This window comes from Oncorhynchus clarkii, unplaced genomic scaffold (assembly GCF_045791955.1).
Source record: "Oncorhynchus clarkii lewisi isolate Uvic-CL-2024 unplaced genomic scaffold, UVic_Ocla_1.0 unplaced_contig_11735_pilon_pilon, whole genome shotgun sequence".
Lineage (NCBI taxonomy): Eukaryota > Metazoa > Chordata > Actinopteri > Salmoniformes > Salmonidae > Oncorhynchus > Oncorhynchus clarkii.
The window spans coordinates 38,560-66,551 of NW_027258513.1; the positions used below are offsets into that span (position 1 = coordinate 38,560).

General features: G+C 46.6%; 1 protein-coding gene across 1 annotated transcript in view; it reads right to left on the minus strand.

The window, feature by feature from the left end:
* The window catches only part of LOC139397145 (uncharacterized), a 31,039-nt gene extending 3,303 nt beyond the window's left edge, over positions 1–27,736 (minus strand). Inside the window, exons 1-27 of the mRNA XM_071144017.1 lie at positions 27,408–27,736; positions 25,162–25,443; positions 24,758–24,862; positions 24,412–24,454; positions 24,248–24,323; positions 22,955–23,173; positions 20,844–20,931; positions 20,226–20,476; positions 18,296–18,471; positions 18,061–18,174; positions 16,784–17,047; positions 16,291–16,428; positions 14,745–16,091; positions 14,273–14,515; positions 13,890–14,117; positions 13,454–13,675; positions 13,018–13,233; positions 12,618–12,869; positions 11,570–11,773; positions 11,152–11,364; positions 10,833–11,045; positions 10,445–10,639; positions 10,009–10,176; positions 7,847–8,049; positions 7,434–7,475; positions 6,714–6,776; positions 3,687–3,869 (exon numbers count right to left, since the gene is read on the minus strand). Of these exons, the coding sequence (XP_071000118.1) occupies positions 3,687–3,869; positions 6,714–6,776; positions 7,434–7,475; positions 7,847–8,049; positions 10,009–10,176; positions 10,445–10,639; positions 10,833–11,045; positions 11,152–11,364; positions 11,570–11,773; positions 12,618–12,869; positions 13,018–13,233; positions 13,454–13,675; positions 13,890–14,117; positions 14,273–14,515; positions 14,745–16,091; positions 16,291–16,428; positions 16,784–17,047; positions 18,061–18,174; positions 18,296–18,471; positions 20,226–20,476; positions 20,844–20,931; positions 22,955–23,173; positions 24,248–24,323; positions 24,412–24,454; positions 24,758–24,862; positions 25,162–25,317 (5,622 nt within the window). The 5' untranslated portion in view covers positions 25,318–25,443; positions 27,408–27,736. The remainder of the gene's footprint in view (positions 1–3,686; positions 3,870–6,713; positions 6,777–7,433; positions 7,476–7,846; positions 8,050–10,008; positions 10,177–10,444; positions 10,640–10,832; positions 11,046–11,151; positions 11,365–11,569; positions 11,774–12,617; positions 12,870–13,017; positions 13,234–13,453; positions 13,676–13,889; positions 14,118–14,272; positions 14,516–14,744; positions 16,092–16,290; positions 16,429–16,783; positions 17,048–18,060; positions 18,175–18,295; positions 18,472–20,225; positions 20,477–20,843; positions 20,932–22,954; positions 23,174–24,247; positions 24,324–24,411; positions 24,455–24,757; positions 24,863–25,161; positions 25,444–27,407) is intronic.
* Positions 27,737–27,992: the final 256 nt, after the last annotated feature.

Sequence of the window (27,992 nt, forward strand, 5' to 3'; positions counted from 1 at the left end):
TGGGTCCCTCGTTCCCACTCCCCTAGTTTTACCAAGATGTCCTTCCCACCACCACGAGGTCAGAGAGAGAAAGACGATTCACCTAGTGTGTCAGAAAGAGAAAGACAATTCATCTAGTGTGTCAGAGAGAGAAAGACGATGCATCTAGTGTGTCAGAGAAAGAAAGACGATTCACCTAGTGTGTCAGAGAGAAAGACAATTCATCTAGCGTGAGTCAGAGAGAGAAAGACAATTAATCTAGTGTGTCAGAGAAAGACAATTCATCTAGTGTGTCAGAGAGAGAAAGACAATGCATCTAGTGTGTCAGAGAGAAAGACAATTCATCTAGTGTGTCAGAGAAAGAAAGACAATTAATCTAGTGTGTCAGAGAGAAAGACGATTAATCTAGTGTGTCAGAGAGAAAGACGATTCATCTAGTGTGTCAGAGAGAGAAAGACGATTAATCTAGTGTGTCAGAGAGAGAAAGACGATTCATCTAGTGTGTCAGAGAGAGAAAGATGATTCATCTAGTGTGTCAGAGAGAAAGACGATTCATCTAGTGTGTCAGAGAGAGAAAGACGATTCATCTAGTGTGTCAGAAAGAGAAAGACAATTCGTCTAGTGTGTGTCAGAGAGAGAAAGACAATTAATCTAGTGTGTCAGAGAGAGAAAGATAATTAATCTAGTGTGTCAGAGAGAGAAAGACAATTCATCTAGTGTGTCAGAGAGAGAAAGACAATTCATCTAGTGTGTCAGAGAGAGAAAGACAATTCATCTAGTGTGTCAGAGAGAGAAAGACAATTAATCTTGTGTCAGAGAGAGAAAGACAATTAATTTTGTGTCAGAGAGAAAGACAATTCATCTTGTGTCAGAGAGAGAAAGACAATTCATCTAGTGTGTCAGAGAGAGAAAGACAATTCATCTAGTGTGTGTCAGAGAGAGAAAGACAATTCATCTTGTGTCAGAGAGAGAAAGACAATTCATCTTGTGTCAGAGAGAGCGCTTGAAAGAGAAGAATAGCGACACGGTCCTTCCCATCGCCCCCAACACCAGAGAAAACACCAGAGAAAACACCATCACTGTGCACCACCTCTGCAGCCAGCTCTAGCAGAACTCAACCATCCATCCAGTATGACTACAGTACAGATTCAGTGTTTACAGTTTGGATTCCTTGTAGCCATGCTGCAGAAGGGTGAGTGTACACTGTCCCCCATGGAATCACCCAGACAGAGCAGAGGACAGGCAGAGTACAGGTAGAGGACAGGCAGAGGAGTCAATCAACAGGAGCTGGTCAGGGCAGAGGGAGGGCTACCTGGAAACAGCGTATGACATGGGGAACACCGCTCACGAAATAGGAGGTGTGGGAGGCTCCAGTTATCCTCCCAGACTGCTCCCCCCTTGACCCTGGGTCTGCCGGCTCCTCCTCCTCCAGCACTGTACCCTGGAGCTGATAGGAGTGGGGCAGCTGTGCCCTCTCCACCTCAACGACAGGTACGTGGCTAGTGGTGGTCCCAGAGCTAACATGCTCATCATCCTGAACACATGGCCCTGCCACCCCAGGTGCATCATGGGATTTGGAGTCAACCCTATCAGGCCCAGTTTCTGTGCTAGCAGGGCTGGGGCTGGGCCCCCCCGATGGTCTTACAGTGCTGCTGGACTCGTCCTGTTGTAGCGCTGCCTTAGTGTCCAGCTCTTCCCTTATAGGAGTAATACACACACTCTAGAGGAAAGACACAGCACACATATATCCACTGTGTGAACAACAGCAGGGAATGAAACAATGTTTTCCACCATCAAACATGTTCAGCAAGAATTTATTGCATTTTGATTGTCAAAGGGGCATGCAGCAGGACAAAATATATTGCAGTTGACAAGTGTTTTACCAAATACCAGTGAACGAAACGTAGGTCATGTATACTATAACATTTGATCAAGCTGCCCCAAAGTTACCTCGTCAGTGTTAGATAAAATAACAGTGAATTGTGATGAGGTATACACTGTATACTCAAAAATACACTGTAGCTGTCCACTAGTGCTGGGTTAATGTGCTTCTATAGAAGACTTCATACATGAAATACCACAACACGCCACTAACTAATCCTACGATGACATATGACAACATTGATGTCTGTCTGGATGTGTACAAAAACACCTTCCATTAGTGGAACCTGCACATATCAAAAGTGTTCCTACTGTCAGACGCACCTCGTCTAGTCCAGATAATCAGATGTACAAAAACAGAAGAGGGGGCATCGTCAAGTCTAGAAAACTGTTTAGGAAGGAGCAACAGTCTGTAGGAACAGTCAGGAAGAGTTGGGGAGGGGGGGGCTGAGCAAGATACACAGGAAGTAAGAGTCACATGACAGGAAGCAGCTTCTGAAGTAGAAGAAGATGATGATGAAGAGCTGTGATGAAGAAGAGAAGAAGAAGGAGCTAGAGGTTGATGGCCTGCCTACACACATCCCTCTCTCTGGTCCTCTCCCTCTGGGCTGGCTCGAGGGGCCCCTAGGATGCCACCTCAGCTGCGTTTAGAGTAGAAGTCTTGCAGGGGGCCACGCGGAAGGCGGATGGCGAACTGAGGGGAGAAGGGTGAGGGTGGAGAGGGGAAGAGAGATGAGAGAGGTAGGGGATGTTGAAATGTCTGATGTAGGGTAATGGATAGGAAGGCTATGCAAAGCTGTGTCATGGTCTAAGAGAGGAAGAATGGAGAATGCATGTCTGAGTTGGACTAGGTGGTTATGGGTAACCTGTGGGCCTTCAGACTTCAGTTGTGGGCTTGGGGACAGGAGTATCAGTACACGGAATAACAGAGCAAAGTGAGAAAAAGGAAGTGTGGGAAAGCAGAGTTAGGGAAAGAGGGGCAGTATTTGGGAGAAGGAGGAAGGATGGAGGACATGAAGCAGAAAACAAGCACATCACTGAGGGAAAGAGGAGACAGGAGGACGAGCACACAGGTCAACTCTTCTACTCCAAGGTCATGATCTTCAAGTCACAGGGTCATGCAGTTTCTCTGTCCAATCAGGTCTGGTTGTCATGCACTGAGGGGAGGGACAGCCAATGAATGAGGAGGTAAAGACAGAGCTGGGCTTAGAAACCTGACCAATAGGCTCAGACACCACATGCCCAAACCTTAAGTCCCTTCCCCACAACAAACAGCTGAACATTCAGACAGACTGGGCCACAAGGTGAACAGACTGATCTGTTCCAATCAGTCTGGACAAGGTGTTCTTCAGTTGGCCCATGCAAACAGAAATCGTTCCATTTTAGTAGGTTAGTAATGACAGAAAGCCTTTCATAGACTAGATGGGTCCGGTTAAAGACAAAAAGACTTGTTCAAAGACATGCAATAAGTGTTTGCATCGCATCAACACAAACCAAGAGGAACAAAAAGTAAAACCACAGGATGGTGTTGTGGTTCTCCACCCCAACACATCAACTCAGAGAACACAACAGACAGCCATACAGAGGGAAACGTGTGGTGGGCTACTTCCATTCAGTCAATTCAGGAATATATTCACACATTTCAATTTCTCCTCATCTCCCAAATTGACTTGCATTGAAATGGAACTGACCCCGACAGTGTGTGCTAACATCCATTCCTTCTCTGTGGAATGGGAGAGCTGGGAAGCTGGCGTGAACTACAGAGAACTGAGGGGAGGGGTGTGTGGTGGGGTACGGCACAGTGTCTGGTCTGAGATGGTACTCACCCCGTCGGCATCAGGTAAAGGCTGTCCGTTGATGCCCAGGCTGCGGAAGGGGGAGTGAGTGGACAGGCGCTTGTCCCATTCGCTGGGCCCCCGGGACTCTGGGACAGATGCCATGAAGTTCCTCTTCAGCTCACTGATACTAGTATGATGCCTGATGAGATCCTCCTGGGGCTTCTCAAAGTCCTGGAGGGAGGGAGAAGTGGAGAGGGAGGGAGGAAGGAGAGGGGGAGTGGGAGAGAGGTAGGGAGAGAGGAGAGAGAGGGAGGAAAAGGGAGGGGAAGAGAAGAGAGAGGGAGGGAGAAGGGGGGAGAGAGAGAAGAGAGAGGGAGGGAGAAGAGGGGAGAGAGAGAGTGAGAAAAAGAGAGAGGTAGAGTGAGAGAGAGAGAGGTAGAGTGAGAGAGAGAGAGGTAGAGTGAGAGAGGTAGAGTGAGAGAGAGAGAGAGAGAGAGAGAGAGAGAGAGAGAGAGAGAGAGAGAGAGAGAGAGGTAGAGTGAGAGGTATAGAGAGAGAGAGAGGTAGAGTGAGAGGTAGAGAGAGAGAGAGAGAGAGAGGTAGAGTGAGAGGTAGAGAGAGAGAGAGAGAGAGGGAGGGAGAGAGAGAGAGAGAGGGAGGGAGAAGGGGGGAGAGAGAGAAGAGAGAGGGAGGGAGAAGAGGGTAGAGAGAGAGTGAGAAAAAGAGAGAGGTAGAGTGAGAGAGAGAGAGGTAGAGTGTGAGAGAGAGAGGTAGAGTGTGAGAGAGAGAGGTAGAGTGTGAGAGAGAGAGAGAGAGAGAGAGAGAGAGAGAGAGAGAGAGAGAGAGAGAGAGAGGTAGAGTGAGAGGTATAGAGAGAGAGAGAGAGAGGTAGAGTGAGAGGTAGAGAGAGAGAGAGAGAGAGAGAGGTAGAGTGAGAGGTAGAGAGAGAGAGAGAGGTGGAGAGAGAGGTAAAGTGGAAAATGACAAACATTTGGTTTGGAAAATAGGTGTGGAGAAGAGGAGTGACAGAGTAGATGTGTAGAAGGTGGAGAGAGAAAGCAGGTGTGTCAGAAACAATGTCACTCATATGAACATGTTTAGATAATAAACAATGTCACTCATATGAACATGTTTAGATCATAAACAATGTCAACCAAGCAGCAGGTGACTTTTGCTGTTCTATTTAACTCAAAGCTTCAGCGTTAAAGCAGGCAGGAACTCAGTTCATCAGATCCATTCAAAATCAAATGGATTCTCTGAGCTCTCATTGAACGGGTTGATTTATCAATTAGTGAGCAGCACTACATAGAATCTGATCAGGTTACAAATCACAGCGGATGAGAGCGAGGTGATGTTAGCACACATTACTTTAGGTCACAGACGCAGGTGGTCACTATGCAGCGACAGCAGCATCCTGTATCTGTGGCTGGATGAATCTTATGGTGATGAGAGCAGTGGAACTCTTAGATGTCATTTATTCACAATGACATCAATATATGACTGGGAATACATCATAAACTAGTGGACGAGCTGGTGAGTGGAAAGATATGTGATGGCAGAGTGGTGGAGAGGGAAGGTTGGTGGGGGCCTGCCCTATATGGAGTATGGAGATGGCAGAGTGGTGGAGAGGGAAGGTTGGTGGGGGCCTGCCCTATATGGAGTATGGAGATGGCAGAGTGGTGGAGAGGGAAGGTTGGTGGGGGCCTGCCCTATATGGAGTATGGAGATAGTAGAGAGGGAAGGTTGGTGGTGGTCTGCCCTATATGGAGTATGGAGATGGCAGAGTGGTAGAGAGGGAAGGTTGGTGGGGGCCTGCCCTATATGGAGTATGGAGATGGCAGAGTGGTGGCCTGCCCTATATGGAGTATGGAGATGGCAGAGTGGTGGCCTGCCCTATATGGAGTATGGAGATGGCAGAGTTGTGGCCTGCCCTATATGGAGTATGGAGATGGCAGAGTGGTGGCCTGCCCTATATGGAGTATGGAGATGGCAGAGTGGTGGCCTGCCCTATATGGAGTATGGAGATGGCAGAGTGGTGGCCTGCCCTATATGGAGTATGGAGATGGCAGAGTGGTGGCCTGCCCTATATGGAGTATGGAGATGGCAGAGTAGTGGCCTGCCCTATATGGAGTATGGAGATGGCAGAGTGGTAGAGAGGGAAGGTTGGTGGGGGCCTGCCCTATATGGAGTATGGAGATGGCAGTGGTGGAGAGGGAAGGTTGGTGGGGGCCTGCCCTATATGGAGTATGGAGATGGCAGAGTGGTGGCCTGCCCTATATGGAGTATGGAGATGGTAGAGTGGTGGAGAGGGAAGGTTGGTGGTGGCCTGCCCTATATGGAGTATGGAGATGGCAGAGTGGTGGAGAGGGAAGGTTGGTGGTGGCCTGCCCTATATGGAGTATGGAGATGGCAGAGTGGCAAGGTTGGTGGTGGCCTGCCCTATATGGAGTATGGAGATGGCAGAGTGGTGGCCTGCCCTATATGGAGTATGGAGATGGCAGAGTGGTAGAGAGGGAAGGTTGGTGGTGGCCTGCCCTATATGGAGTATGGAGATGAAGCACTTTTCTACTGTATACCGAGGAGAGACGAAGCTGAAACAGGAATGTCAGGAATGTAATGGTAATGCTTCTACTAACACTCAAATGGCCGAGCTAGGAGACGGAACAACATCTCAGCTGCATAACGTGGCCGATCAGTAACGGTATCTACAAACACCACAAATGAAACCCTCCTGGCTCCCTTTCATGGAACGTGAATGGTGTGATGTCTGGGGAGAAGAGACCACAATCCCAATCATATACTTTGCGAGAAGCAATCAGGAGATATCAAGTACTCAACAACATTCCCCTGAAACAAGTAGCTAGTTGTGTTGAGTTAATATCGCCACACACAAAGCAAATTAGAGGTTACACAGTCAAAATCATCTACTAGCAAAAGCAAAGACGCCTATGTAATACACAAGATGTGAATCAGTAATGTCACATGCAAAGCAGCCTGTTGTATTATAGCAGCCAGTAGCCAAAGAGCAAGAAAGCAGTGTACAGAGACAGATCTCCAGAAGACAGGGAAACAAACCTCCAACATTAAAAGACTATGTCTGATATAAATTGAGTCACCCTCAGTTCTCTTAGATCTTTTCTGTGAAGGAACAAAAAAGGAGAAAGGTGTGGGTTACACAGGTTCCACATGACATCATAGCAGACGTCACAACGTGGACATGCATTGTTGCATGGGGAGGGGTCTGCATGCAGAGTGGCCTGGAGCCTCTGGGGGCCACAAGGGCCCTGGAATCCCAGATGTGCAAAGCAGGGGACCTAAGACAGGGCTATTAGAGTGGGTGTCTTGAAGGGGTGGGGGGGTAAAGGTGAAGGGTCAGGCAGGGATACAGTACTCAATAGAAACACTAGTCATCATGAAAACCTAGTCCTGTGTCATGCATGTAGATGCAGCAGCCAATGAGGAATCTTCTTTCAACATTCATTCTTCAAAGGCCCTAACTTTTCTTCCTGTCTGGACTGATGTACAAACCAAAAGCATATGTAATGTATCTCATATACGTCATCTCAGTCTGTGCACATGACCAATACAATGTCTGACTTGAACATGAGGTCAACTCAAAGACCTTGTAGTTTGTGAGCAGTATTCAAATGAAACCAGGAGAATAAAACGAGGAGAGGGTGAAGTTAGTCTTATGGATGGGAGACTTGGCAGTGGTGTAAGTTAGAATGGGAGTGGTGTGACTACAATACTAATATAATGCACAAGCAGGAGTCGGGACAAGGTCAAAGGTCTGACCTTCCTCATTTGAACCGGCTCCTCAGTGTCCGTCTGCTCAGACTGGAGTTACCCCAGGCATGGAGGAGGAGAGAAGGCATAATGACGTTAGAATCCTCCACTAGGAGCCTCGTCCCCGTCCATAGCAGAGCCATCTGAGGAACTTGTGATCTGAGGTGTGTCTTTGTTACACTATCATTACTGTGACCAATGGAGGGCAGAAATGATGATGCACAGCTATTCTATTTATAACTATAGAAAAATCAGCATTTTATACTTCTCTTATAAATAATACTATGTGATGAATATAGCAATATCGCTGCTGAGACCAGTCTATCTGTAATTTCTATGACCAGTATATCTGTGTGTGAGGGGTGAATGATGATCCCTGTACGGCAGGGGATTGTGGGAGTTGTAGTTCCTAGATGCAGTACCTTGACCTCGGCTGAGCCCTCGTCCACTGCCTCCACGGTGACCTGCAGCTTCCTGTCGTCCTGGCGGGCTGGCAGCCTGATGGGGGTGGAGGTCTGGGGCTGCTGGAGGTCCAGGGGGGCCATGGGGATCCCTGCCTCCATCAGTGCTGCCTGGGAGAAGACTGGGGCGCTGACCGGACGGGCGGCCTTGTGGGTGGCCACCACTGGCAAGAGAGAGACAGGACAGAGGGAGTGTTAGTATTTAGATAGTGGTTTTGTATATAGGGCAGGAGAGAGACGGTCTGCGTGCTTTGAGACCATCAAACCCGGTGTAGTGAGAGGTAAACACACTGACAGAACGCAGAAGAACATCTTGAACATCCACATATACAAAACAAACTTATAATCAACTCCACACACACACACACACACACACACACACACACACACACACACACACACACAGAGGCCAGGGCACACACAGACTTCAGGTACACACTGTACCTTCACGAGCCAGCTCAGTCTAGCCTAGAATGAGACTAGCAAGGGGAAAAGCTTGGATGAGTTGTAGGAAGCAACTGTTCACAATATAGAACAGGCAGCAAAGCATGGCCATTACATCTCAACCGTAGCCAACGATGCAAATAGCAGAAGTTGTCCTGACTCATTGAGTTAATAACCAACGATGCAAATAGCAGAAGTTGTCCTGACTCATTGAGTTAATAACCAACGATGCAAATAGCAGAAGTTGTCCTGACTCATGGAGTTAATAACCAACGATGCAAATAGCAGAAGTTGTCCTGACTCATTGAGTTAATAACCAACGATGCAAATAGCAGAAGTTGTCCTGACTCATTGAGTTAATAACCAACGATGTAAATAGCAGAAGTTGTCCTGACTCATTGAGTTAATAACCAACGATGCAAATAGCAGAAGTTGTCCTGACTCATTGAGTTAATAACCAACGATGCAAATAGCAGAAGTTGTCCTGACTCATTGAGTTAATAACCAACGATGCAAATAGCAGAAGTTGTCCTGACTCATGGGGTTAATAACCAACGATGCAAATAGCAGAAGTTGTCCTGACTCATGGGGTTAATAACCAACGATGCAAATAGCAGAAGTTGTCCTGACTCATTGAGTTAATAACCAACGATGCAAATAGCAGAAGTTGTCCTGACTCATTGAGTTAATAACCAACGATGCAAATAGCAGAAGTTGTCCTGACTCATGGGGTTAATAACCAACGATGCAAATAGCAGAAGTTGTCCTGACTCATGGGGTTAATAACCAACGATGTAAATAGCAGAAGTTGTCCTGACTCATGGGGTTAATAACCAACGATGCAAATAGCAGAAGTTGTCCTGACTCATGGGGTTAATAACCAACGATGTAAATAGCAGAAGTTGTCCTGACTCATGGGGTTAATAACCAATGATGCAAATAGCAGAAGTTGTCCTGACTCATGGGGTTAATAACCAACGATGCAAACAGCAGAAGTTGTCCTGACTCATGGGGTTAATAACCAACGATGTAAATAGCAGAAGTTGTCCTGACTCATGGGGTTACTGAGCTCACGCCTCACTGTGGTATAGTATTCCTAAAGCCGTTAGAAGTTGTCCTCACTCATGGGGTTACTGAGCTCACGCCTCACTGTGGTATAGTATTCCTAAAGCCGTTAGAAGTTGTCCTGACTCATGGGGTTACTGAGCTCACGCCTCACTGTGGTATAGTATTCCTAAAGCCGTTAGAAGTTGTCCTGACTCATGGGGTTACTGAGCTCACGCCTCACTGTGGTATAGTATTCCTAAAGCCGTTAGAAGTTGTCCTGACTCATGGGGTTACTGAGCTCACGCCTCACTGTGGTATAGTATTCCTAAAGCCGTTAGAAGTTGTCCTGACTCATGGGGTTACTGAGCTCACGCCTCACTGTGGTATAGTATTCCTAAAGCCGTTAGAAGGAAAACTAAATTTGTATTTCTTCTATAAAGCAAAGCATAACCAACCATTGGTTCGTCAAACAACGTATTTTTCAGGGGAAAATCCCATGACAAAGCACAACCACGTTGTAAAAGTGTTGGACGAATGTTAGTCAGCTTTTCTGGTAAGTTGAGGTTGGAGAGCGGGTGTGAGATCAACATATTGTTTTAGGGCAGCACGCAAAAACTCAAGACGCAAAGTACCTGCAACCGATTTTTTATCCCGCAACACAAACCAATGGTCATCCACATCTCTCTGGGGTTGTGCTGGTCTCTTCTCCTCCTCAACCACCACTCTGGGTTTGGGCTGAGCGGCTGGACCTTTGACCACAGTTATGTCAGTATAGACCTGGAGACGCTCACGGAGAGCAACTGATACAAACACACAAACAGAGCTCTTATCTAAGACACAGCTTACATGCATCGTTAAAGTATCAGTAGAAGACCATTTTGCAATTCTCAAAAAAATCAAAACAAGCAATAGTGATCTCAATCTGCGATTGAATTGAATTCCAAATAGATATGCCGGACAAAATGAACTGATGTTTTCGGTAGTTTCAGTCTTTTGGTAGTCTCAGTCTGCAGCTAAAATGAGCAGGAAAAGCAGGGGTAATAGGGAAATGAAGAGATGGGGGGGTACCTAATTCTTTAGGGGCAGCATCCAGCAGGACAAACCAGTCATCGTCCACCTCTCTCTGTCTCTGAGGCAGTCTCTGCTGCAGGGTCCTCTCCTCTCTCCACCTCTCCTCCACTATCGTCACCCTTTTCTGGGTTCTCTGCTCTGTGCTCGTCACCATCACGTCAACCACAGGGGCAGGTCTAGTTACCACAGCAACTGATACAGACAGACACAGAGTACCCAGGAGACTCGACTATGATACTCTTACCATTCACAAATTATAACACAGAATCTGATTGTGGCCAAAGCTGCACATATCTGCTTAGAGACCCTTTACGACACATCATTATAAAATATATAGGGTAATGTGAAGCACAACCGAGCTCAGGATGATGCGGTCAGTGGGTACCTGTTGGCATTTTCACAGGCTCTTGGCGAGAGGCTTCAAAGAGCGTGAACCAATCATCACCCTCCCCTCTCTCTTGGGGAGGCAGTGTTTTCACCAGTTCAACCTCCGGTTGACGTCTGTCCTCCACCACTCTATGTGGTTTCCTAGTTTCCTCCACCACAATCACTGTTCTCCGGGGTACCAGCTCTATAACCTCTCTGTCTACATGGAACGCTGAAATAAAACAAGGATAACAGGCTTATCAATGCCAAGTAATACACAATCTGGGTTCAGCGTTTTACCAAACAAAAAGGGGCAGACGGTGGTCAAGCAGCAATACCCTTGGGTGTGGTCAGTATCTTGGAGGGAGCGCGGTCCCAGAGCACAAACCAATCATCATCCACTTCTTTAGGTGTTACCACAGGCCCCTCCTCCATCTTAACAGTCTCTTCCATGATCCTCACGGTCTTTGGTGGTTTCTGTTCCACTGCCTCCTTCACCACCGTAACAGCTGTGGTGCTCACACCAGAGTAAATCACCACCACTGGTGCAGCTGATAGAGACAGAAACACAGCCCAACAGTCCACAAGGGATCAAGTCTTTTACTAGAACATGTAAATATAATAGTGTAATCCTTGCCAAAAGCTTTTGTGGATAGTCAATAGGCTCACACAACAATTGAGAGCTTTTGGATGCAAGAGAAGGGTTGGTATTTGTATTTCGAGTGGCCAACAGCAAGCTTAGAATGGTCAAAGTACCTGCTACTTTAGGGGCAACATCCAGCTGCAAAAACCAATCATCATCCTGCTCTCTCTGCGGTTGTGTTGCCTTACCCTCCAGGGCAACGTCTTCAGGAAGTGATCGGACTGCTTCCACCACAAACACTCTTGGTTCAGGCTCAATGGTCAGATGTTTGGCTGGCACAACCTCTGGGTATACCCTATCGCTAACAGCCAGAGAAACTGGAGCAAAAAGACACACAGAGAGCTTGATATACCACAACTACTATTTGAGGGTCCTGTTGATGATTGACCAGTCATAACCCAAGAGATATCATGTTCCTAATTCACACAAGAAAAACGCGTAGGTTTGGTTAGTTAGCTTGTTGGCAGTACTGTATGTCTGAGGTACCTGGTGGTTAGTTAGCTTGTTGGCAGTATTGTATATCTGAGGTACCTGGTGGTTAGTTAGCTTGTTGGCTGTACTGTACGTCTGAGGTACCTGGTGGTTAGTTAGCTTGTTGGCAGTACTGTACGTCTGAGGTACCTGGTGGTTAGTTAGCTTGTTGGCAGTACTGTACGTCTGAGGTACCTGGTGGTTAGTTAGCTTGTTGGCAGTACTGTATGTCCGAGGTACCTGGTGGTTAGTTATCTTGTTGGCAGTACTGTATGTCTGAGGTACCTGGTGGTTAGTTAGCTTGTTGGCAGTACTGTACGTCTGAGGTACCTGGTGGTTAGTTAGCTTGTTGGCAGTACTGTATATCTGAGGTACCTGGTGGTTAGTTAGCTTGTTGGCTGTACTGTACATCTGAGGTACCTGGTGGTTAGTTAGCTTGTTGGCTGTACTGTACGTCTGAGGTACCTGGTGGTTAGTAAGCTTGTTGGCAGTACTGTATGTCTGAGGTACCTGGTGGTTAGTTAGCTTGTTGGCAGTACTGTACGTCTGAGGTACCTGGTGGTTAGTTAGCTTGTTGGCAGTACTGTACGTCTGAGGTACCTGGTGGTTAGTTAGCTTGTTGGCAGTACTGTATGTCCGAGGTACCTGGTGGTTAGTTAGCTTGTTGGCAGTACTGTATGTCTGAGGTACCTGGTGGAACCCCAGCACGTTCTTCACGGACGGCATCCAACAGAACAAACCGTCCATTTCCCTCCTCTCTCTCTGCTGGTGGTCTCTGCTCTGGGATGATCATCTCTGACTGGAGGATCTCCTCTTGCTGTCCCCACCTCTCTTCAACAATAGTCATCCTCTTCTTAATTATTCTTTCTATGGTCGTCACATCAACTACAGAGGTGGTCTGGCTTAAATCTGGATATACCGGAGTATGCTCACCAAGAGCAACTGATACAGACAGGGGAAAGTCCTTTAGTTTAGGGACTTTACCATGTTCTCCAAAGTTACAAAAAACATAGTTTATTCTCAGTCAAAGCTGGGAAATATACACATCTGCAACTGTACAAAGATTGTGGCAATTAAGCAGGAACGGTACCTGGTGGTACAATGATCGGCTCCTCACGGACATCAGCAAACAGTGTAAACCAATCATCATCTCTCTCTGGTTGTCGCTGCCACTCCTCTACTTCCCATTCCTGTTGTGGCCTCGTCTCCTCCACCAGAACCACCACTGGCTTCTGCTGTTCAGCCTTTACCTCAACCACAGGGCTGATCACATCTGGATAAACCGGTGTTGGCTCTGCTGGAGCGACTGATACAAACACACATAGTACATACCCTTCAGATTCAGCTAGATGTGTGGGCTCACAAAAAGCCATGTCATCAAAGATCATATTCCCAGATAAACATTCCAAAGTTCATATGGGAAAAGCACTACGGTTAGTCTGCGAGTTTGGTGAGGTGAGTTGAGTTGGGTATATTTTTGATGGAATCAGGGGCTGAGGCGCAAAGCCTTGAATTGTATGGGGTACCTGGTGGTATATAGGATGTTTCTCTGGGCACGACATCCAGTTGCACAAACCAGTCATCGTCCATTTCTCTTGATGGCTGTGGTGGAAGTATAACTTCTTCTTGACGTCGCTCCTCTTCCATTACAGTCACCCTTCTCTCCTCTCTCTGCTCTACTGTCGTCAACTCAACCACAGAGGAGACGCTTTCCTCAGGGTATACCGGAATACGCTCTTCCACAGAAGCTGATACAAACACACATTCCTCAGATACTGGAAGATAATTGAAATTACTACACAAAGCAATGTATCTGAAGCCCTTCTCTTGGTGGATAGTCAAATGTCTTGTTAGTTATTCTTATTTGAAAGTTTTCTGCAGCATATGAAGCACAGGCTCAGGGGAGATGTTGTTAATATTGTGGTGGGACTGGGAAGCAGTGCATGAAAATCATGGAAGTACCTGACGGAATCACAGATGGTTCTCTGGGAACAATGTCCAGCAGAACAAACCAGTCATCTTCCATCTCTCTCTGTGACAGTTTCTGTTCCAGACGGCTCTGGTCTTCCTGTAACTCCATCTTCTCCACTACAGTCACCCTGGTCTCCTCCCTCTGCACCACTGTCATCACTTTAACCATGGAAGAGATGGTTTCATCTACGTACACCTGAACTTGCTCTTGCAAAGAAGCTGATAGATAAAGACACCATGAACCGTGAGAGACATGAAGTTCAAAGCCTAGCTCGATGATTAATCAGTCATTGTAGGCCAGTTGTTTCAATCCATAAAATACCAATAATTGAGGCATAGCACAAGCAGCAGGGCTTGATGAAAGCTCTTCATACCTGAAACTGGTGTGGTTGGTACACCTGAAGGAACACGATCAACCAGGTCCAAGAGCATAAACCAATCATCTTCCTGCATTTGCCACAATCTCCGTCCTTCCACCAATCCCCTTTCAGGCTGTTGCTGTGTGGCCTCCACTTCAATGCATTCCCTCTCTGGTGCTCTCTGCTCGACCGTGTCTACTAACACCACAGAGAATCTTGTGGAGACCACAGGCACCAGAGCGGAGTCGGCTGGCATGACTGACAAAGTAGAGACAGCAGTTCTCTCAGCCACACAAATCTATACTGCACCAAAGGTTTATCTTTCAATTGAAATGGCAATTGTTGTAAAACACACAAGAGCTGGTTAGCTTTGCGGAGGGAATGTTCGAGATGGAATTGTCGGTAATTGTGTGGGTGGTGGTAAAGCAAGCGTTTCCATAACGGTTTCAAAGGGGAGAAGCAAAGCTGATTGGTTGATGGGACGTACCTGGAGGCTTATAAAGAGTCTTGTGTGGGAGGCTGTCCAGCAGCACAACCCAATCGTCCTTGTCTTCTGGATGGGATGGCTGCATATTCACTTCCACTACCTCTTCTTCTTCTTCTTCTTCTTGGGGCTTCTCCATTTGTCTGACTCTATGTGGAACCCTCTCCACATCCTTTCTGAATTTCACCAAAACTTCCCCCTCTGTATAAAAACCATCTCCCAGCCTTTCCTCTGATAAAATGTCCTCTGATGACTTTTCCTCGAGTGTCTTCTGTGTTCTCCTCATTTCTTCCACTATTCTCACTGTTTTCTTGGTTTTCACCACAGTCTGCTCTCCCTCTCGCAACCTTTCCTCCGACATCTGCCGCATCCTATCCTCTAGACCTCCTTTCACCTCTATCAATCCCTCGCCTGAAATCTTCACCTGTTCCACTCTCTCCTCCTGTTTCTCCTCCCTGACCTTTTCCTGTTCTTGGAGCCACTCCTGCTGAATTGTAACTATCGGTAACCCTAACTTCTCTGCCGCAAATAGTTCATTGAATTTCACCATAAGTTGTCCCTCTTTATAAAAATGGCCTCCTATCTGGTCCTCTGACAACTTCTCAGATGCTTTCTTCTCTAGTTCATCTGGAAGACTCTCATCCTGTGTCACTATAGTCACCTTCTTCCTCCTCCTTTCCACTCTTATCTCTCCTCTCCTTTCCTCAAGCCCCTCTGGCAACCCTTCCACCAAAGCCTGATGCTTCCTCTCCTCTAACCATCCTTCATCCTCTTTCAATCCCTCGTCTGAAACCGCCACCTGTTCCAGCATCTCCTCCTCCATTCCTCCTTCTTGTTGCCTCATCTCTTTCACTGTTGTCACACTATTCTGGGTCCTCAAATCTACTCTCCGTACCACAGAGGAGGTGCTCGCCACATTTGACCACCCTTCTTCAGATTCCTCTGCCTCTTCCATACTCTCCTCTTTTAGTCCCTCATCTTCCCCTGACTCATCTGGCAGCAATCCTTTGAGAAACACCTCCTTTATCTGCTCCTCCAACTCATCTACTTCCTCCACATTCTCTTCCGCTGCCTCTACCACCTCCTCCTCTACCTCCCCCTCCTCTTGTTCTACCCCTCCCTCCTCCTCCTCCTGCTGCTGCCTGGCTTCCACCTCCTCCTGTATCCTCTCCTCCAGCTCATCCACCTCCTGCAGCCGTTCTTCCAAAACCTTCACCTCCCTCAGTCTCTCATCCAGCACCTCTACCTCCCTCAGCTTCTCCACCAGGAACACCCCTTCCTGGAGCCTCTTGATCACCTCCCTCCTCTCCTGCCTAGTCTCCTCCTTCTCCAGGGAGACTGGGGGAGAGACTGAGGAGGGGCAGATTGGGGTTATCAGTATAGGAAGAACAGGAGTGTAGCCTATTCAGTGTGGTGAAACGTTCAGAATGTTACAGACAGAAATGATGATTCCCTGTTCTACCAGACAGACAATCATGTCTGTTCTGCAAAACTCTATTTCTGTGCTAATGAACAACCGCTAGTGAATGTATATAGTATGACGACTCACATGGAGGTGTGTCTGCAAACTCAAAGCTGCGGTCCAACTGCATGACCCAGTCATCACTTTTTTCCTGCCTTGGCTGTAGCAGCCTCTCCAGAATGTTGGCCGTGGCCACCTTTGCCACCTGGGCAGAGCGGTATTTGACTGAGGACATCACAGAAACATTTAGAACAGAGCGGATCCCTTACATATGGAAAAATAACATAGCACGTGAGCACACTGCAAACAGAGGATCATCAGCAAAGCATACTTACCACAGTATCACAGCTCTACATCAATGAGGGCCAAGCACCATTGATAAGATAGCAACATTAAATAAGCCAGTACATGACAGAGCAACATCTTTAAAGATGTCATCACGGTCGGTGGCGAGCTTAGCAGGTTCACCTTCCATCACTGTCAACTTCTAAAGCACACCTCAACGGAGGATTCATTGTCAAAGTGAGGATGCACACAGCGACAGCTACACCAGGTACAGAATGAGGTTAACAACAGATACCTGGCGGTTTCATCATGGGGTAGGGGACATAGGGAAGGGAGGGTCGTCTGCCCAGCAGGACAGACCAATCCTCCTCTTTCTCCTCCTCCAGTCTCCCCTGCTGCTGTTCATCAGACACTCGTCCCTGCCATGTCTGACTGACAGTCTGACTGACCGTCTGGCCTGTCTCAGTCTCCTGCCATGCCTGTCTGACTGTCTGGACAGACTTGCCATCATCCCAGCTCTGAGTAGAAGTCTCCACAGAGAAAGTCTCCCCCCCTCTGGCTGTTGATAGAACATGAGGTAATGGTGTTACTGCAGGAGTTAATGGTGAAGTTAGATGGAGGAGAGAGTAAGGCAAAGCTCCCCTCCACAGCTCTGCATTTCAGGGCCTTTCAGAGCAAAGCTCACTGATTTAGTAAGCAAATGGAATTCAATGTATCTGGCAGGCAGATAGCAAATTAATTTAGTACGAGACTACCACACAATTCTCTGATCTGCAGAGCTAGACGTTTAGTTCCAAGCACAGGAACGGCAGTCGCCTGGACACAATGATGTCCATCATCAAGCACGGACCAAAGAACTGAAGGCTCTCTTTAACAAGCAACACAACACAGACCAAAGCACTGAAGGCTCTCTTTAACAAGCAACACAACACAGACCAAAGAACTGAAGGCTCTCTTTAACAAGCAAGCAACACAACACAGACCAAAGAACTGAAGGCTCTCTTTAACAAGCAACACAACACAGACCAAAGAACTGAAGGCTCTCTTTAACAAGCAACACAACACAGACCAAAGAACTGAAGGCTCTCTTTAACAAGCAACACAACACAGACCAAAGAACTGAAGGCTCTCTTTAACAAGCAACACAACACAGACCAAAGAAATGAAGGCTCTCTTTAACAAGCAACACAACACAGACCAAAGAAATGAAGGCTCTCTTTAACAAGCAACACAACACAGACCAAAGACTCAAGAGCTCTGAAGCTGCTGTTAGTCAGTCATAAGCTGTTAGAAGTGAATGGAGCATCAATGTAACTGTAGCTGTGATTGATTGGCAGGTCATTCTGAGCTGCCCTTGGTGAGTCACCAGCGTTGACCCAAGCTGGCCTGAGATTAGGCCTCAGCATAAGGGTTGGAGCTAATGAGATGATGAGAGGACTGACAGAGCGCAGGGTTAGATCAAGCTGACTCAAAGCTACAGTATGTAGTTCTCTAGCAAGGCTGAACTGAGGTTGCTCTTTGTAAGCTGAGCCAAAACTTCAATGATGGTCCACATGGTTCCTGATTGGCTACCTGGTGAAAAGAAAGTCTGGGGTTGGTCAGATCCCAGAATGAAGAACCAATCGTCATCCTCGGTCTTGTTTGGACTAGCAGAGAGCTGCGAGGCTTGGAGATCATCATCTCCAGCTACAAGAGTGGGACAAGTTGGTGAGAGACTGATCCTGAAGTCGTGCGCGCTGGCACGAACACACACATTCCCACACACAAAAAAGCACATACTGTGATACACGCATACACACACCCACACCTTCGTCGATGGTGCGGGACAGCCTCTTGCTGGCGGACCGGGTGAAGCGCGGGGCGGGCCGGGCGATCATGGAACTGGCCTGGCGGGTCTGGGCCTGGGTACGGCCACTGTACCTGAACTTTGACCCCAGCGCCAGGAACCGGGAGCGGGACGACGGGGGCTCCACTGATGACACCCTGGGGGAGGAGAATCACACAGTCACTCACAGTTTATAGACATGCTTATTATAATGATTTAGTTTCATAGTTCATAATAGCTTGCCCAGTGATGTGATGAATCAATAAATCACATCACTGGGCCAGCTGAACTCCAGCTTTAGTAAAAGCTTAGTCATGTTCCTCCAATGGCATACGGCCAGGTGATTTAGACCAACCTCATGTTACCTGAACCATCTTAATCCAGAGCTCCTCCTGTATGACGGACTTGTCACATACAGTCCTGTGAAAAGGTTTTGCCCCCTTCCTAATTCTCTACTTTGTATATTTTAATACTGAATGGTATCATATCTTCAAACAAAACATAATATTAGATAAAGGTAACCTGAGTGAACAAATAACACAACAATTACATACTTATTTCATGAACAAAGTTATGCAACACCCAATGTCTGTGTGTAAAAGTCATTGCCCCCTTACACTCAATAACTGGTTCTTCCACCTTTAGCTGCAATGACTCCAACCAGATGCTTCCTATAGTTGTTGATCAGTCTCACGTCTCTGTGCAGCAATCCCCCACCCCCCCAGATCTGGTTGAAGATCTGATAACATTCAGTATCAAAAATATGCACAAATAGAGAAAATCCGTAAGGGGGCAAATATTTTTCACAGCACTGTAGCAGAGTTAAACTACCACCGGTGCTAATAGAGTTACTCTCAGAAAGGTTATGCTGCAGGGGCCAATTAGAATGCACAAGGGATTGGTAACCTGAGAATAGCCCCCTGTTGTCGGGCAGTAATGGGGGCAGATGACAGAATTAAATAGAACACTTATTGTATCTCTATGGAGCAGATGATCCAGGAAGTGGAGTAGGTAGAAGTTGATATGGGATCAGATATTGTTAACGTCCTAATGGTTAAGGTCAGGATTGGGGAGTAGGATAATCTGATCCTAGATCTATGGTTAAGGGTAACTTGTTAGTAGGAAGCAGGGTGAGCAGTGGTGTAGCGGAGGTTAAATGCACGTTGGCTCGACTGAACATTTTAGAAGAAGAGAAACGTTTGCATCTATAAGCCAATTTCCTGAAATTATACAAATTTCTCCATGGAGCTAAGAGACATTTTTGCAATTGTAAGGCTAACTTCCTGCAATCCTATGCATTTTGCCATGGCTAATGCTGTGTTCTTTCGCTCAAACATAACAAAATCTCTACTGTTAAATGAATTGTTTAGGGATTTTTCAATTCTCCCTGACTATCTAGTTTTTGTTTTGCTGATTGTTAGTTCTCAAAGATAATATTATTAGACCATTACAGTCGAAGCCCTGTCTAACCCGGGGGAGGGGGTCTACTAAGCTATATGGAATTGTTTTAAGAAGATCATACCTAGGATCATTTAGCTATTTGATTTTTAATTTTAAGACCCTTGAAGTATACATCTTTTTATTATTATGAATGAATGATTTGGTGAAAATGTGTACTTGGCCTTACTGCTATTAGCACATACAACGCATAGAATAACAGATGCATGGAGCAACAGATAGTCCCCCCCAGAACATCTAAAGGAAGTTTGTTCTATATCTGAGAGATAGAAGATAGATCAGGAAACTTTATTTTACATGTATTTAACCCCTAAACAGTCTCAATATAGAGTTCCATTCATTTCTTCAACTTAAAGTATAGGGAAATGATTTGACTCACCGTGAACGGCGATCACAGTTTACCCACCAGCTATTTATTCACCACTGTATCACTGAGGGATAGTGAGTTTCTCACCTGAAGAAGGTATGGTGTTCCACTGAGGCCTTCCACAGCTTCTTGGAGGCCTTGTAGTTGGGCAGCTTGAAGCCGATTGTGCTCTCATACTGTTCTTGTTCAGAGGGACGGATCTTGATGAAGAAGCTGCTTCGCTTGTAGGAGATCTTGAGGACTTTGGGCCAGGGGAAACGATTGATCCTCAGCTTGTCCTTATATACCATGAGACCACCAGAACACACCCCTAGAGTGATGTCCACACCCTCAAGATCCTGTGAGCATGTAGAAAAAGTACATTCGGTAAAGATGATCAATATGTTCTATACACCCTCATCATATACACTATAGGCATCTTTCTGTCACTGTTATTCCTGCATTTACCTCAACATGCCACTAGGAGGCAGCCTCTGCTACACTTTCAGCAGCACAGATTAATCTCTTGTTTGATGATGACAGCGATTTTGAAATTCAAAATCTGTGGCTGCTAGAGTTGCCTAACCTTGTTATTCCCAAGTCATGCACTTCGATTTGATAGTTTTCTACTTTTTCTGACCGCTCTTAAAAATATATATATAAAAAATGTTCCTTCTGTAGATTGAAGTGTTCCAGTCCTAGATTCCAGAACATTCTAAAGTGTACCTTGGCTTGGTGCAGATCCACTCCATACATAGACAGCTTCTTGGCATTCTCCAGAAACAACATGTCTGCCTGGGCTGGACTCATGGATCTGGAGACAAACACAGAGATGGGTACAGCAGGTATCCTAGTGGTCAGAGCGTTGGGCCAGGAACTGAAAGGTTGCTGGATTGAATCCCCGAGCTGACAAGGTTGTCTGTTGTTCTGCCCCTGAACAAGGCAGTTAACCCACTGTTCCCCAGTAGGCCGTCATTGTAAATAAGAATTTGTTCTTAACTGACTTGCCTAGTTAAATAAAGGTTACAGAGAAGAAGAGGTAATGTAAACAGGTCCGGTGTAGAGCATGGCGCTTGCAACGCCAGGGTTGTGGGTTCGATTCCCACAGGGGACAATTACAATAATGTTTGCACTCACAACTACTGTAAGTCTCTCTGGATAAGAGCGTCTCCTAAATGACTCAAAAGTAAACATGTAAGGATGCAAGTTAGCAACTACATAAGTGCAAGTTATCACCTATATAATAACACGTTTATGGTGTGTGTCATCTGTGCATACAGTGCTCGTGTACAGCAAGGCTTGCCATGTGTAAAACTAGCATATATGCAAGGCTTGCCATGTGTAAAGCTAGCATATATGCAAAGTCTGCTGCTCTTTCCTCCTAAAACCACACATCTGACCTGTATGTGACATTCTGCCGCTCCATTCTTTATCATAGCTCAAGTATTTAGTCTGGTCTTTTCTACATTACTCCAGTATATAGTCTGGTCCTCCCTGGTCTTTTCTACATTACTCCAGTATATAGTCTGGTATTTTCTACATTACTCCAGTATATAGTCTGGTCCTCCCTGGTCTTTCCTACATTACTCCAGTATATAGTCTGGTATTTTCTACATTACTCCAGTATATAGTCTGGTATTTTCTACATTACTCCAGTATAGAGTCTGGTCATCCCTGGTCTTTTGTACATGATAGTTCCAGTATGGAGTCTGGTCCTCCCTGGTATTTCTACATTACTCCAGTATATAGTCTGGTCCTCCCTGGTCTTTTGTACATCATAGTTCCAGTATATAGTCTGGTCCTCCCTGGTCTTTTGTACATGATAGTTCCAGTATAGAGTCTGGTCCTCCCTGGTATTTCTACATTACTCCAGTATAGAGTCTGGTCCTCCCTGGTCTTTTCTACATGATAGTTCCAGTATAGAGTCTGGTCCTCCCTGGTATTTCTACATTACTCCAGTATATAGTCTGGTCCTCCCTGGTATTTCTACATGATAGTTCCAGTATATAGTCTGGTCCTCCCTGGTCTTTTCTACATGATAGTTCCAGTATAGAGTCTGGTCCTCCCTGGTATTTCTACATTACTCCAGTATAGAGTCTGGTCCTCCCTGGTATTTCTACATTACTCCAGTATAGAGTCTGGTCCTCCCTGGTCTTTTCTACATGATAGTTCCAGTAGAGTCTGGTCCTCCCTGGTATTTCTACATTACTCCAGTATATAGTCTGGTCCTCCCTGGTATTTCTACATTACTCCAGTATAGAGTCTGGTCCTCCCTGGTATTTCTACATTACTCCAGTATAGAGTCTGGTCCTCCCTGGTCTTTTCTACATGATAGTTCCAGTAGAGTCTGGTCCTCCCTGGTATTTCTACATTACTCCAGTATAGAGTCTGGTCCTCCCTGGTCTTTTCTACATGATAGTTCCAGTATAGAGTCTGGTCCTCCCTGGTATTTCTACATTACTCCAGTATAGAGTCTGGTCCTCCCTGGTCTTTTCTACATGATAGTTCCAGTATATAGTCTGGTCCTCCCTGGTATTTCTACATTACTCCAGTATAGAGTCTGGTCCTCCCTGGTATTTCTACATTACTCCAGTATAGAGTCTGGTCCTCCCTGGTCTTTTCTACATGATAGTTCCAGTAGAGTCTGGTCCTCCCTGGTATTTCTACATTACTCCAGTATAGAGTCTGGTCCTCCCTGGTCTTTTCTACATGATAGTTCCAGTATAGAGTCTGGTCCTCCCTGGTATTTCTACATTACTCCAGTATAGAGTCTGGTCCTCCCTGGTCTTTTCTACATGATAGTTCCAGTATATAGTCAGTCCTCCCTTGGTTCTTACCTGTATGTGCGGTGCAACTCCATGACCTTGTCCTCCAGCTCTTTGCCCTGTCCCGGGGCCAGCCTCAGCTCCTTGGTGTAGTGAGAGCCGTGGACCTCTGGATCATACTCCCCCAGCTCAGACTGGGCCGTGTAGGAGCCTAGCATGGCCAGAGTTACAAAGGAGCATGGCAGCAGGCCACTCAGTATGTCTTTACGCAGCTGTAGACACAGGTAGTACCTGCGAGAGGGAGAGAGAGAGAGCGAGGGGTTGGAGGAGGGAGGGAGAGAGCGAGCGAGGGGTTGGAGGAGGGAGGGAGAGAGCGAGCGAGGGGTTGGAGGAGGGAGGGAGAGAGAGAGAGCGAGGGGGTGGAGGAGGGAGGGAGAGAGAGAGAGCGAGGGGGTGGAGGAGGGAGGGAGAGAGAGAGAGCGAGGGGGTGGAGGAGGGAGGGAGAGAGAGAGAGAGAGCGAGGGGGTGGAGGAGGGAGGGAGAGAGAGAGAGCGAGGGGGTGGAGGAGGGAGGAAGAGAGAGAGAGAGCGGGGTGGAGGAGGGAGGGAGAGAGAGAGAGCGGGGGGGGTGGAGGAGGGAGGGAGAGAGAGCGGGGGGGGTGGAGGAGGGAAGGAGAGAGTGCGAGGGGTAGAGGAGGGAGGGAGAGAGAGCGAGGGGGTGGAGGAGGGAGAGAGAGGGGGTGGAGGAGGGAGAGAGAGAGAGCGAGGGGGTGGAGGAGAGAGAGAGAGCGAGGGGGTGGAGGAGGGAGGGAGAGAGAGCGAGGAGGGAGGGAGAGAGAGAGCGAGGAGGGAGGGAGAGAGAGAGCGAGGGGGTGGAGGAGGGAGGGAGGGAGAGCGAGGGGGTGGAGGAGGGAGGGAGGGAGAGCGAGGGGGTGGAGGAGGGAGGGAGGGAGAGCGAGGGGGTGGAGGAGGGAGGGAGGGAGAGCGAGGGGGTGGAGGAGGGAGGGAGGGAGAGCGAGGGGGTGGAGGAGGGAGGGAGGGAGGGAGAGCGAGGGGGTGGAGGAGGGAGGGAGGGAGGGAGCGCGAGGGGGTGGAGGAGGGAGGGAGGGAGGGAGAGCGAGGGGGTGGAGGAGGGAGGGAGGGAGGGAGAGCGAGGGGGTGGGGGAGGGAGGGAGAGCGAGGGGGTGGAGGAGTGAGGGAGAGAGAAAGAGGAAGGGGGGGTTAAGGGAAAAAGAGAGAGAGAGGGGGGCGAGGGTGGAGAGAGAGAGAGAGAGAGTGAAGAGAGAGAGGGAGGGGAATGAGAGTTAACCACTGACACCCTGAAATTGAGTTACCGGCAGATATTTAGATGTGTGTGTAGATTAACCTGGTGAGGTCTTCTGTGAGCTGAGCTGGATCAGGAGGGTAGAACTTCACGTTGAAAGTGAACTCGTATGTATAATCTGGAGATGAAAATACAGTGTGAGAACTGTTGGTCATTTGAGTTAGAAACATGTATTTACTGTAGGTCATCGTATTGACATCACCCACCTGCCACCTGTTTCCGGATCTCTTTGGAGGCGTCCAGCCATGTCTGTAAATGACAGCGGGAGAACAGACTCAATGAACGCCATCGTACTGTAAGAAAGTCATTTTGCCCTATGTGGTGAAACTGCACCTTCCATCCTATAGGTACTATTTCTCTAATGGGCAAGAACATGCAGTCAAACTACACTCAAAACAACCCACTCACTGAACATATATCTTTCTCTCCCAAAGGAAATCTCAACAGATGAGATGCAATCTACCCTCCTTTCACTTGGAAGGTTAAGATTACTGTTCCCCACTTCACCCTAGATGAGCAGCCCATTCTTAAAGCAGGCAAAGTGTACTCTACCCTGGAGGTGGGGGTATCCCAGACGGCCAGGCCACAGTAGTCTCTCTCCAGCAGGTTGAGGTGGTCACACACCTTCACAAACAGATCTGAGCCCGTCGCATGTTTCTACACAGGGAGGAGACCAATCACACAAACATTCAGTAAGAAAGAAATACTACTGGTGGTACTCACAAACGATCACAAATAAGCATTCAGTAAGGAAGAAATATTACTGGTTGTACTCACAAACGATCACAAATAAGCGTTCAGTAAGGAAGAAATATTACTGGTTGTACTCACAAACGATCACAGCTATGCATTCAAAAAGATTAAGTCAGAAACAGCGTTGATGGGCAATTATTTGAAGTGTAGAAAAGACTAGAACAAGGCTGAAAAGACAACGGTGTATTTGAGAAGTGTCTTACACCGAGCTCACACTCAAACAGAGTGTCGTCCAGGAGGGTGACTTTACACTGCATGATCCGCAGACGCTTGGAGGGTTTGGCCTCCTCTGCTAAAGCCATCTTGTCTTCTCCATTAGTGTTCTCCCCTTCCCCTCCGTTCGCCTCTCCCTCCTCCATCTGCTCGGCTGGCTCTTCCTCTGTTTCTTCTTTCTTCTCTTTCTCCTCTACTCCCGCCTCCTTCTCTTCCCCCTCTACCACCTCCTTCTCTACCTCGGCGTTCACCTTCTGCTCCGCCTGTGCTGGCTTGGGGGTCACAGAAAGGTCATTTGACAGACATGTTGTCAGGATGTTTCATTTCTAATTAAAGACAGTTACATTTATGTAATAGACAGAGTGACTCAAAATATAATGCAGTCATTATCCTCAGGAAATAAGGACAAGTGACTTTCAGTGTAGCTGTTAGAGAGAAGAGCATGGCACGCACTGCAGTCCTTCTTCTGTGTTATAACAAACAACTTTCATACCGCCATGCTCTTCTCTCTTCCAACTACACTTCAACTCATGTCCTTGATTATAGTGCTGAGAATTGTTTTGTTTTTTAAGTCGGTCCGGTTTTGGTTTGATTATTAAAAAATAATCTCAGTTTTTGATTTCGGTTTCTATAAAACATTTTTTTACAATAAATGCAGCATGCATTATGTGGGTTAAAGGTTGTAACAACACAGAATCAAACCATTAATAAAAAGTCCCATGATGGTAATGACTGACCTTTGCTTATCACTTATTAACCATTTCTTCACAGTAATTTACTTTAATAAAATATTTGTTTTATTTGATGACTTTATTATTTCATTCCAAGTCATCATCTCATCTGTACAGAGCTGCTGCCTATGCTGTCTGACAAAATCACTATTTTAGTATTTCTTCAAAGTAAATAAGGCATACTTTTATGGTTAATACCAACTATCAATCACTTAGATGATGTATTTTCAGGTAGAGATACCTCGCGAAGCAACTGCTCTCTATCCCTCTCTCTTGTTCTCTCCTCTCTGCTCCACACAGACCGAGACCGGACAAGCAATGGATTACGTTCATTGTAGTTAATTACCACATTTCTGCTGTAAACTATGTTGAATTTTGGTCTGTTGGAAACTTCAACTCCCTACTACATCGTCACACAAACTGAGCATCAAGTTTTTTTTCCTCGCTCAGCACCTCTAGATTAGTAGTACTAGATTACTATGTAACAGCAATGTTACTTCAGTTATTAAATAATAACTTGAAGCGGTACTTTTCCTAACACAGACTAGATCTAGGCGGCTCTAGACCTGCACAGACCAGCCTGGTCAGTTCTACTGAGTCAGCAGCCCACCCCAGTCAAGCACCAAACTAGTTGATGTTCTGTCCTGTACCTCTCTCTCCTTCTACGCTGAGTGTCTTCAGTGTAGCTATTCTCTGAATGCTATGTTGTTGATCAGACTCTGGGTAACATGTTCCTTCAGTTTCTGTGCTTGATGTTCACTTCACTTATTTTTACTCCAGTCTCTCACTTGAGACTCATTGGCCTACATCTTCAGTCTGCTGCAATGCAGCCCCTCAATGTGCAAAATAATAACAACATTGGAAAAAAATATATTAAAAAATGGGAAGGCAACTCATTGACACGTTTAATAATATACTGATCAAAAATATAAACGCAGCAATTTCAGTTACAGTTAATATAAGTAAAAAAGTCAATTAAAATAAAGTCAATTCAGCATGGCAACAGCACACTCCCTCAACACGTGAGACATCTGTGGCTTTGTGTTGTGTGACAAAACTGTACATTTTAGAGTGGCCTTTTATTGTCCCTAGCACAAGGTGCACCTGTGTAATGATCATGCTCTTTAATCAACTTCTTGATTATACCACACCTGTCAGGTGGATGAATTATCTTGACAAAGGAGAAATGCTCACTATCAGGGATGTAAAACCAATTTGTGCATACCATTTGAGAGAAAATAAGCATTCTGTGCATATGGAACATTTCTGGGAGCTTTTATTTCAGCTCATGAAACATGGGACCAACACTTCACATGTTGCGTTTATATTTTTGTTCAGTGTAGGTATGATAATTCTGCATTTTTGTTTTTTGCGCACTGCAAAAGCTGTCTCCCACAATCTAAATCAGAACAAAAAAAACCCAGCAGGATAGCATTCCCCAAGGAACAGAGTTGTGCACCCATGCCCTAGGTGAGAAGTTCACTGTGTCCGTCTCCCTCACTCACCTGTGTCTCTGCACTGCTGATGGAGTGATGGTCCTGGGCCTCTACCGGCTCCTCCTGCCTCTCCTGTTCAGCCTCCCCCTCCGCCTCTGCTCTGAGCTCTGGCTCCGGGGCCGCGATGGGGGCTTTCACCTGCACCTCTGTTGTGGACTGCTCCCCTGCTTTGTGCTCCTCCCCTGCTTTCTTTTTGCCCTTCCGTTTTTTCTTCTTTAACTCTTTATTCGCCTCGTTCTTCTTCCCCTTCTCCTCCTCTTTATTTTCTTTCTCTTTCTTCTTCCCCTTTTGCGTTTTTTTTGTTGTCTTTTCCTCCCCTTTCTTCTTCTCCTCTTTCTTTGCTGACTCCTCTTCGTCTTTCTTCTTCTTCTCCTCTTTCTTCGCTTCCTCCTCTTTCTTCTTCTTCTCTGCTTTCTTTGCTGCCTCTTCCTCCTCTTTCTTTGCTTCCTCTTCCTCCTCTTCCTTCTTCTCTGCTTTCTTTGCTGCCTCTTCCTCCTCTTTCTTCTTCTTCTCTGCTTTCTTTGCTGCCTCTTCCTCTTCTTTCTTCTCCTCTGCTTTCTTTGCTTCCTCTCCCTCTTTCTTCTTCTCCTCTTT